This window comes from Bos javanicus, chromosome 3 (genome assembly GCF_032452875.1).
Source record: "Bos javanicus breed banteng chromosome 3, ARS-OSU_banteng_1.0, whole genome shotgun sequence".
NCBI lineage: Eukaryota > Metazoa > Chordata > Mammalia > Artiodactyla > Bovidae > Bos > Bos javanicus.
The window spans coordinates 103,933,972-103,946,033 of record NC_083870.1 but is presented as its reverse complement, the minus strand read 5'-3'; the positions used below and the strand labels follow the sequence as shown (position 1 = coordinate 103,946,033).

General features: G+C 40.5%; 1 protein-coding gene across 2 annotated transcripts in view; it reads left to right on the top strand.

Annotated features, from left to right (window-relative positions):
* The window catches only part of CCDC30 (coiled-coil domain containing 30), a 144,523-nt gene that overhangs the window by 4,628 nt on the left and 127,833 nt on the right, over positions 1-12,062 (top strand). For both annotated transcript variants that reach the window (XM_061412271.1, XM_061412270.1), the window contains exon 3: positions 5,811-5,998. In XM_061412271.1, coding sequence (XP_061268255.1) covers positions 5,811-5,998 — 188 coding nt within the window. The remainder of the gene's footprint in view (positions 1-5,810; positions 5,999-12,062) is intronic.

The following is a 12,062-nucleotide window of genomic DNA, read 5'->3' as shown; positions in this document are numbered from 1 at the left end:
TGTGGAAGTTCACGTATCATTTTCCCCAGCATATTAATGATTTGTATTCCCCCAGGATATTAATGATTTGGGTTCACCAACAAGCCATGTAGTTTATACCTAAAGCCTATTCATCCCACTTTGCTCTTCTGGGCTCTTTGGCCACATATTTTGCCTTGAAAGTGCTTATTGCAAAGATATTCCTAATCCTTTGCATTTTGCCTTTATTTTACCCTGTAGGCTCAGCTCTTTCTTTATCTCATCTTTACAGCAAACCTGATTTTTAAAAAGAAGACAGAGTCCTATATTTGCTCTGTATATGTGTATGTGTGCTCAGTTGTAGTCTGACTCTTTGCTATTCTACAGACTGCAGCTGTCGGGCTCCTCTATCCATGAAATTTTCCAGGCAAGAATACTGAAGTGGGAAGCCATTTCCTACTCTAGGGGATCTTCCCAACCCAGGGGTAGAACCCATGACTCCTGCATTGGCAGGCGGATTCTTTACCACTAGTGCCCCCTGGGAATTCCCTATACTTGTTGTGTGGTTCAGTTGTTCAGTCATGTCCAACTCTTTACTACCCCATGGACTGCAGCCCGCCAGACTTCCCTGTCCTTCAGTGTCTCCTGGAGTTTGCTCAAACTCATAGCCACTGAGTCAATGATGCCATCCAACCATTTCATCCTCTGTCACCCTCTTCTCCTCCTGCCTTCAGTCTTTCCTAGCATCAGGGTCTTTTCCACTGAATTGACTCTTCACATCAAGTGGCTAAAGCATTGGAACTTCAGCTTCAGCATCAGTCCTTCCAGTGAATATTCAGGATTGATTTCCTTTAGGATTGACTGGTTTGATCTTCTTGCTGTCCAAGGGACTCTCAAGAGTCTTCTCTGGCACCACAGTTCAAAAAAATCAGTTCTTTGGCACTCAGCCTTGTTTATGATCCAACTTTCACATCTGTACATGACTACTAGAAAAACCATAGTTTTGGCTATGCCCTTGTTGACAAAGTGATGTGTCTGCTTTTTAATATAATGTCTAGGTTTGTCATAGTTTTTCTTCCAAGGAGCAAGCGCCTTATAATTTCATGGCTACAATCACCGTCTGCAGTGATTTTGCAGCCCAGGAAAATAAAGTCTGCCACTGTTTCCCCATCAATCTGCTATGAAGTGATGGGACCAGGTGCCATGATCTTAGTATTTTGAATATTGAGTTTTAAGCCAGCTTTTTCACTCTCCTCTCTCACCTTCATCAAGAGGCTCTTTAGTTCCTCTTTACTTTTGCCATTAGGGTGGTGTCATCTGCATATCTGAGATTATTGATATTTCTCCTGACAATCTTGATTCCAGGTTGTGCTTCATCCAGCCAAGCATTTCACATTATGTACTCTGCATATAAGTTAAATAAGCAGGGTGCCAATATACATCTTTGACGTACTCCTTTCCCAATTTGGAACCAGTCCATTGTTCTATGTCCAGTTCTAACTGTTGCTTCTTGACCTGCATACAGGTTTTTCAGAGACAGGTAAGGTGGTTTGGTATTCCCATCTGTTTAAGAACTTTCCACAGTTTGTTGTGATCCACCAAGTCAGAGGCTTTAGCATAGTCAATGAAGCAGAAGTAGATGTTTTTCTGGAATTCTCTTGCTTTTTCTATGATCCAACAGATGTTGGCAATTTGATCTCTGGTTCCTCTGCCTTTCCTCAATCCAGATTGTACATCTGGAAGTTCTTGGTTCATGTACTGTTGAAGCCTAGCTTGAAGGATTTTGAGCATTACCTTGCTAGCATGTGAAATGAGTGCAATTTTGCAGTAGTTTGAACATTCTTTGACATTGCCTTTCTTTGGGATTGGAATGAAAACTGACCTTTTCCATTCCTTTGACCACTGCTGAGTTTTCCAAATTTGCTGGCATATTGAGTGCAACACCCTAACAGCATCATTTTTTAGGATTGGAAACAGCTCGTTTGGCATTCTATCACCACCACTAGCTTTGTCTGTAGTAGTGCTTCCTAAGGCCCACTTGACTTCAGATTCCAGAATGTCTGACTCTAGGTGAGTGATCATACCATCGTGGTTATCTGGGTCATTAAGACCTTTGTATAGTTCTTTTGTGTATTCTTGCCACCTCCTCTTAATATCTTCTGTTTCTGTTAAGTCCATACCATTTTTGTCCTTTATTGTGCCTATCTTTGCATGAAATGTTCCCTAGGTATCTCTAGTTTTCTTGAAGAGGTCTCTAATCTTTCCCATTCTATTTTCCTCTATTTCTTTACATTGTTTACTTATATTTGCTATAGTATTCCCTTAATTTTTTTAGGAATTTGACACATCTCTTTAATGAACCAATATAATTAGGATTCTCAGTGTTTTTTTATAGCATTAATTATGCAATGATAAAAGTTTTGAGTGCTCCAAGCCAACATTTTTCCATAAGCTACATTATTTTTAGTGAGCATTTTTGTGAAATACAGATCTGCTTGTTTATTTTAGGAACACATATGTCAATCACATCAGAAATGCGTCTGTGATTAAAGGATGTCTTTTGAAGGTGGAGCAAACATGATTTGATAATGGGTTTTTTGGAACCCTATACCAAGGTCTTCCCTTGGGGTTTCCCTTGTAGCTCAGTTGGTAAAGAATGTGCCTGCAATGCAGGAGACCTGGGTTCAATCCCTGGGTTGGGAAGATCCCCTGGAGAAGGAAAAGGCAACCCACTCCAGTATTCTTGCCTGGAGAATTCCCATGAACAGAGAAGCCTGACAGGCAACTAAGCACAGCACAGCACAGCACATACCAAGGTCACAGATTTCATGTTGGGTGGGAGAAAAAGAGAGAAATTACTGGTGACCCCAAGCTCTTTGGCCTGAGCAGTTGGAAAACTAGAGATCCTAACTACTCAGATGGGGTAGATGTGGGTGGTCCTATTTAGGGAAGACAGTAGAGAGTTTGCTCTTGGACATCTGCATTTGGATGTGAATATTAAACATCTGAGTGGAAAAGTCAAACAGGCAATTTTGTTTATGTCTGGAATGCGTTATGAACTAGAGATGTAAATTTGGGAGTCATCAGATATAGCAGATACTTAAAGCCTTAGGATGGTAGGAGATACCCTAGGGAGTAAAAAGAAGAAGTTTCAGAGCTGGGCCCTGGTGTGTTCCAGTGTTCAGAGGTTAGAAAGGTAAGAAGTCAGCAAAGGAGTCTGAGAAGGAGTGGCATGAAAGCTAAGAGGAAACTAGCAGAGTGTGGTGCCCAAGGAGAGAAATGAGGAAGGTGTTTTCAGAAAAGGAAATGAGCAATTGGGGCAAATACCATTAATAGGATATATGGAATGAGGACAGGAGATTGACCACTGGATCTGGACACATGGAGCTCACTGTGATTTTGAGGACAGCTGTTTCTGTGGAGCAGTGGATACAAAAGCCAATGAGTGAATTCAGGAAAGAATGGTAGGAGAGGGAGGGGACATGGCTATGGTTGATCCTTTCTTGAAGTTGTACAGCAAAGAGGAATGAAGAAATGGTGGAGGAGCTGGAGGGCGACATGAGTGTGAAGCAAAGTTTTTGTGGTTTTTATCACTTTTTTTTTTAACTTTCTGTTTTTTAATTTTTCAGCCATGCTGTGTGCAGCATGCAGGATCTCCGTTTCCCACCCAGGGATCGAACCCACGCCCCCTGCATGGAAGCATGGAGTCCTAACCACTGGATCATTAGGGACGTCCCTATCACTGCTGTTTTTAATGGGAGATATTATACCATGTCTCTAAGATGAAAGCTCCATGAGACAGCAGAGATAAGAGTCAACCTCAGGAGCTTGTTTTTTTGAGAGGAGAAGGAATGAGATCCAGTGCACAAGGGGAGGGGCTGGCCTTAGGAACAAGGGTGGCTTGTTTAATATCACAAGAAGGAAGAGTACCAGAGAGCTGGCAGATTTGGTAAGGGGAGCTCGTGGAAGTTCTTTTCAGAGTACTTCTCTTTTCTCAGTGAAATAAGAAGTCAGTTATTCAGCTGAGAGTGAGGATGGTAAGGAGGTATTAGAGATTTGATGAGAGAGAAAGATGAAATAATTGTCTAGGTCTCTAAAAAATGAGAGAGAAAGACAAGCAGGGGAATGCAGGAGGATTGCTGAGCAGCAGTAGGGGCCCACTCGAGGTTGGTTGATAGTCGTGAGTCTGAAATGAAACCAATCAGCACTGTCTGTGTAGTTTTCTTTACCTACATTCAGCTTCTGGAGTGCACTGGTGAAGTGTTGGCCTTAAACAAGTTGAAGTTTTGTCATCAAGTATAATGGAAGGAAAGGAGGCAAGAGAATTGTGAATATTTTCAGGGGAGTGATTGTAATGATGGGCTGTAGAATCTAAGCTGGGTAAGAGAAGAAATGAGAATAGGGATGGAATAAGGAATGCTGAAAAGTCTTCATAGTCAATGGATGCTAGTTTCCAGTATGGTCAAAAATTGTTGAAATTGAGCTCCTAGTACAAAGGGTTGGGAGGGATGATTGGAGAATAGAATGTTTGAAACTGAGGCTAGGGAGAGGCTATAGAAACTATACAGGCTAATGTCAGGGTCTAGGGTATTACTACGGAGTAGGTGACTGAGATGGGATAGAGGACTAGATTTCTGGAAGTTAGCTGGTAAAGGAACTGAAAGGACAGGCTCCTGGAATATAATCATTTACCTGAAAATTGAAATCATCAAAAATTTTGGCAGGATTAGCTGAGTGACTGTGGACAAGTTTCTTAGTGCCTGAGCCCTCATCTCTTAAAAGTGATAATATGACTCCTACCTCACTGGATTAAATAAGATAAATTTATCTCAAATGCTTAGTATAGTACCTGCCACATTAGCAAACACTAGCTGAAACAACAGTACACTTTAAAAGTTCAGTTCAGTTCAGTTCAGTCGCTCAGTTGTGTCCGACTCTTAGCGACCCATGAACCACAGCACACCAGGCCTCCCTGTCCATCACCAACTCCCACAGTTCACCAAAACCCATGTCCATTGAGTCAGTGATGCCATCCAACCATCTCATCCTCTGTTGTCCCCTTCTCCTCCTGCCCTCAATCTTTGCCAGCATCAGGGTCTTTTCCAGTGAGTCAGCTCTTGGCATCAGGTGGCCAAAGTATTGGAGTTTGAGCTTCAACATCAGTCCTTCCAATGAACACCCAGGATCTCCTTTAGGATGATGTAAGGACAATTTTAAACTTACACAGGTAGTAAGAATATCTAGAATACCAACCTAGACAGCATATTAAAAGGCAGAGATATTAGTAGTCACGTATGGATATGAGAGTTGGACTATAAAGAAAGCTGAGTGCCAAAGAATTGATGCTTTTGAATTATGGTGTTGGAGAAGACTCTTGAGAGTCCCTTGTACTGCAAGGAGATCCAACCAGTCAATCCTAAAGGAAATCAGTCCTGAATATTCTTTGGAAGGACTGATGCTGAAGCTGAAACTCCAATACTTTGGCCACCTGATACAAAGAACTGATTCATGAAGAAGACCCTGATGCTGGGAAAGATTGAAGGTAGGAGGAGAAGGGGACAACAGAGGATGAGATGGTTGAAGGTAGGAGGAGAAGGGGACAACAGAGGATGAGATGGTTGGATGGTATCACCGACTCAATGGACATGAGTTTGAGCAAGCTCCGGGAGTTGGTGATGGACAGGGAAGCCTGGCCTGCTGCAGTCCATGGGGTCGCAAAGAGTCTGAAACAACTGAGCGACTGAACTGAATTGAAGAATATCTACTGCTTTTGAGAACCTTTTCCCACTACTTTTTAGTTATTTGCCTGCATTTCTTGTAACAGTATTGTTTCTGTTATTTGTTTCTAACAGAAATGCAAACAAAGGAGGTTGAAATGTATAAAGAAGGCTTGTCTACAGTGGCTCTGAGCAGCCCATGTGAACAGATCACACACTTAATCATGGAAAGAAGTATACTCTTGAGGAAACTGGAACTTGGGAACCCCAAGCCAGAACCACAAAGATGTCTGAGCCATAACCTGAAGAAAGACTTTCCCCAGGTATTCCAAAATTGACTACAGAATTGAATAAGAAGCAGGCTAGTTGAAAAATGCGTGTGTTTATTTAACCTTTCATACATTAAAATATCAGGAAGCCAATTTTGATAGTGCTTAAGAATATAGACTTTAGGTTTGAATGGACCTGCTCTGCCCCTTCTGAGCAGTATGTCCTTGAATAACTTACTTAATTTTTGTGAGCCTCAGTGTCATAGTCTGTAAAATCTGGAAGCAACTCACCTACTCCACAAGATGATCATGAAAATGAAATGAAATTGCTTAATATATGTATAGCTCTAGAATGAAACCCCACATGTTAATTAGAATTATTGTTATTGAGAACCTCCTGTGTGCCAGGCTTTGTGCTAGTAGATGTAGGAACAAGGTCAAATTAAACATGATCTTGGACTTGAAAGGAAAGAAAAATGAAAGAAATACATGAAGCTAATGAAGGAAAGAAATAAACTAGTAGTTATAATTCAGTGTGGAAAGTTCTTTAGTAAACTGAGGCACAGAAGGCTAGGAGAACCTGGGGGAGAGGCTCAGTCAGGATGGATAGAAAAGGCTTCCAGAAGAGGTGGTATTGAGTAGCATTTTGAAAGCTGAGTAGGTGTGAGCTGGATGAAGAAGAAGGGAAAGGCATTTCTGGCAGAGGAGACAGTGTATAACACATACTGGTTCATGTGAGGCAATGCTGAGAAACGCACCTGGAGATATTTTCAGAAACCACTTCATGGTGAGACTCATATGCTAAGCTAGAGAGTTTGGACTCAGCACCCAGCAGTGTTCCTGGAGCATACTACAGGCATAAAAATATTTCAAATTGATTAATAACTGACTGCTGTAAAAGGTCTGGAGAGTCACTAAATGATTTTAAGAGAAGAGTGACATGCACACATGCACAGCATGATCTGATTCGTGTTTTAGAAAAATCACTCTGGCCATCGTGGAGAGATGGATTGGAAAGGGGCCAGATTGGAAGCTGGGGTTTCAGGAGATGTTAAATAATAATGAATTAAAGAATGAGAACCAAAAACAAGACTCAAAGTGTAAATGAAGAAGGGAAGATGAACTAAGGAGTTATGAAGGAGATGGAATCTATAAAACAAATTGAAGGTGAAGTCTTAGATGATTTTAAAGCTAAGATCATAGTTTACTTAGATCACTACTAAGTCATAGTTTTACAACTCATGGACAGAAAGAATTAAAATAGATACTATGAAGGATTTTGTTATAAAATGTAATTCATAACATTTCTGTCACATTCTGATTTATATTTTGTTTAAGCTAATGTTGTCATTTGCCTGAGCATAAAGTAATCAGTAGAGTCACTTTTTTGTAGAAATTGACAAGCTGATTCTAAAATGGATAAGGAAGGCAAAGGAACTAGAATAGCCCAAACAACTTTGAAAAAGAAGAACAAGTTGGAAGATACACTCTTCCCGCTTTCAAGACTTACCATAAAGCTGTAGTAATCAAGAATGTGTGGTATTGGTGTAAAGGTAGATATATAGATCAATGGAACAAAATAAAGACCCACACCTGTAGGGTAAATTGATTTTCAAAACAAATGGGAAGGTAATTTAATGGGGAACAGATGTGCTTTTCCACAAACAGTGCTGGAACAATTGGATAGGCATATGCAAAAAACAAACAGAAAAAACTCCCTCAACTCTATTGAGTCCCCTTCCCCACTGGTAAAGGAGGGAATCCCTACCCTAAATACTATGAGATAGTCAAACACATGATACCCAGCTTTGGACAGAGATGTGGTTCATAGTTAATCACAAAGACTTACAGCCCAGTGGAGGACACTGCCTGTCAGGCAAGGCCACAGGGGGCTGTATTCAGGAACGGAGTGAACTCACAGGACCCGTGGGAGACAGAGTTTGTGGTAACAGTAGGAGAGGTGCCCCTTTGTTCCTGTGGGAGGATATGACTGGCTTGTTTAAAAAATTTCATGGGTTGGCAGCGGAATGACAGTCGTTAAATGGCTGAGGGCCAGGTAGACTATAGCTGTTCTGGCTGATAGGGGAATTAGCTGGGTAGGGAATCTTTCCTGTCAGATGGGGGTATATCTGGCAAAAGCAGGGGAATTCATGGATAGGCTTTTGGTGCACTGTGAGGTACAAGGGTGTGAAGGTAACACATGAAATTTAAGGCTTTATAATACCTTTATCCTATCCATATACAAGAATTAAGACGGTTCATAGATCATGTAGGACATAAAATCTACAGAAGAAAATTTTAGTGACCTTGGGTTTGGAAAGATTTTTATCAGACAGGAAGAGCACAGGGCATGAAATTGGATTTTATCAAAATTCAGAATGTCGCTCTTCAAAAGACAGAAATAAAAGAGGAAGGCACAGACTGGGAGGTAATTTTTTTTAAAAAATGTGTCCAACAAAATCTTTCTATCTAAATATATAAATAACTCTTATAATTCAATAATAATAACACATACAACCCAACTGAAAAATGGGCAAAAAATTTTAAAGCAACTGCACCAGAGAAGATATACAAATAGTAAATAAGCACATGATATAATGCTTAAATTCATTTACTATTAGGAAAACACAAAAATCACAGTGAGTCACCACTATCAATTTATCAATATCAATGAATGCCCAGAATTAAAGACTAACCATATCAAGTATTGTTGACAATGTGAAGCAACTGTAATCCTCATATTCTACTGATGTGAATATAAAATGATACTACCACTTTGAAAATTACTTAACATTGCCTTAAAAAATTAAACATGCAACTGTTACATTCCACTTCTAGGAATATACCAAGAGAAATGAAAGCATGTGGCCGTGTAAAGACTTACACATGTCACGGCAGCCTTCATTGTATAATCAACTCAAATGTTCATCAGCAGGTAAATGTATAGACCTATAGAATGGAATATTACTTTATAATAAAAAAGAAAAAATACAAAACAGATATATCTCAATTATCTGAGTGAAATAAGCCAGACCAAAAAGAGTACATAGTCTATGGTTCCATTTGTTTAAAGCAGTAGGAAATGCAAACTGGTATATAATAACAGAAACACATCAGTGGTTGTCTGAGGACAGTGTTGGGAAAGAATAAATTTAAGGAAGCATATGAAACTTTTGCCTGTGGTGGATATTTTCATTATCTTGATTGTGGTGTTGGTTTCATGAATGTATACATGTAACAAAAAATTGTACACTGTAAATATGTTCAGTTTGTTGTATATTGATTATACCTTTAAAAAACTTTAAAAAAATTTTTTGCAAAGATCTTATTATTATGAACTGTAGCCTGTAAAAATTTCATTGCCTCCCTAGTTATATTTTACATACACTAATGTTGGAGAAGGAAATGGCAACCCACTCCAGTACTCTTGCCTGGAAAATCCCATGGATGGAGGAGCCTGGTAGGCTACAGTTCATGGGATCACAAAGAGTTGGACACGACTGAGTGACTTCACTTTCAATGTTGAACTAACCTGTGCATAAAGTAGATGAGAGAATCATACCTACCAAAATGGGACCACATATGATGACTTGAAACCCCAAGAAGTTTTGCAAGGCCTGATCTACATATGAACTACATTTTATTTAACATTAGTTTTTATTTTTTTATTGGCTTTTTAACTTAATATAGGCACATAGTAAAAAAGGATTCAAGCACTATAAAATAGAATGAAAAATGAGTTATCTTCTCACCTCAAATCCTCAGTTCCATACTGCTAAGCAACCACTGCCAACAATTTTTTAATCTATCTTTCCAAAAAAATTTCCATTCTCTTAAAATTCATATTATATTCCATTATGCCTATTGTTTTCAGTTTCTGTAATAGCATGTAGAGATTTTCCTTTGTCTTTTTGATAACATATATCCTTTAAATGGCTTAAAGCTCAACATTGAGAAAACTAAGATCATGGCATCTGGTCCCATCACTTCATGGGAAATACATGGAGAAACAGTGGAAACAGTGTCAGACTTTCTTTTTTGGGCTCCAAAATCTCTGCAGATGGTGATTGCAGCCATGAAATTAAAAGTTGCTTACTCCTTGGAAGGAAAGTTATGACCAACCTAGATGGCATATTCAAAAGCAGAGACATTACTTTGCCAACAAAGGCCAACAAGGCTATGGTTTTTCCAGTGGTCATGTATGGATGGGAGAGTTGGGCTGTGAACAAAGCTGAGCGCCGAAGAATTGATGCTTTTGAACTGTGGTGCTGGAGAAGACTCTTGAGAGTCCCTTGGACTGCAAGGAGATCCAACCAGTCCATCCTAAAGGAGATCAGTCCTGGGTGTTCTTTGGAAGGACTGATGCTAAAGATGAAACTCCAGTACTTTGGCCACCTCATGCGAAGAGTTGACTCATTGGAAAAGACTCTGATGCTGGGAGGGATTGGGGACAGGAGGAGAAGGGGACAACAAAGGATGAGATGACTGTATGGGATCACTGACTTGCTGGACATGAGTTTGAGTGAACTCCGTGAGTTGGTGACGGATAGGGAGGCCTGGCGTGCTGCAATTCATGGGGTTGCAGAGTCGGACATGAATGAGCGACTGAACTGAACTGAACTGATCCTTTAAATGGATGTATCAGAATTTGTTTAACCACTTTATTGTTCCATGGGGCAGAGGACCAAGAGATGACTTTTAATGCCAGGAATAATCAAAGTTTTTTTTTTTTTTAATATTTTACTGTGGAATATGACAGAATATGTGCAGAAAAAAGATAACACTTTAAAAATACAGTTTGACAAATAGTTACTGAATAAACACCTATGTAACCACTGGTCCTGTTAGGAATACAACATTGCCAACTGCCTCAGTTCAGTTCAGTTTAGTCGCTCAGTCGTGTCCGACTCTTTGCGACCCCATGAATCGCAGCATGCCAGGCCTCCCTGTCCATTACCACCTCCCGCAGTTCACCAGAACTCATGTCCATTGAGTCGGTGATGCCATCCAACCACCTTATCCTCAGTCGTCCCCTTCTCCTCCTGCCCCCAATCCCTCCCAGCATCAGGGTCTTTTCCAATGAGTCAACTCTTCTCATGAGGTGGCCAAAGTATTGGAGTTTTCATCTTTAGCATCAGTCCTTCCAAAGAACACCCAGGACTGATCTCCTTTAGGATGGACTGGTTGGATCTCCTTGCAGTCCAAGGGACTCTCAAGAGTCTTCTCCAACACCACAGTTCAAAAGCATCAATTCTTCGGCACTCAGCTTTCCTCACAGTCCAACTCTCACATCCGTACATGACCACTGGAAAAACCATAGCCTTGGCTATACGGACCTTTGTTAGCAAAGTAATATCTGCTTTTGAATATGCTGTCTAGGTTGGTCATAACTTTCCTTCCAAGGAGTAAGCGTCTTTTAATTTCATGGCTGCAATCACCATCTGCAGTGATCTTGGAGCCTAAAAAAAGAAAGTCTGACACTGTTTCCACTGTTTCCCCATCTATTTCCCATGAGGTGATGGGACCAGATGCCATGATCTTTGTTTTCTGAATGTTGAGCTTTAAGCCAACTTTTTCACTCTCCTCTTTCACTTTCATCAAGAGGCTTTTTAGTTCCTCTTCACTTTCTGCCATTGGAGAAGGTGATGGCACCCCACGCCAGTACTCTTGCCTGGAAAATCCCATGGACAGAGGAGCCTTGTAGGCTGTAGTCCATGGGGTCGCGAAGAGTCGGACACGACTGAGTGACTTCACTTTCACTTTTCCCTTTAATGCATTGGAGAAGGAAATGGCAACCCACTCCAGTGTTCTTGCCTAGAGAATCCCAGGAGCCTGGTGGGCTGCTGTCTATGGAGTCACACAGAGTCGGACACGGCTGATGTGACTTAGCAGCAGCAGCACTTTCTGCCATAAGGGTGGTGTCATCTGCATATCTGAATATCTGGAAGTTCACGGTTCACGTATTGCTGGCCAACTGCCTAGAACCTTTCTTATCTGATCACAACCCCTTTCTCTCCACAAAGATGTGCATCCCTAAATAATATATATATTAGTTTTGTCTATTTATAGTCAAAATACTATTTGTCTATTTTTGAACATTATATACAGGGAATAAACT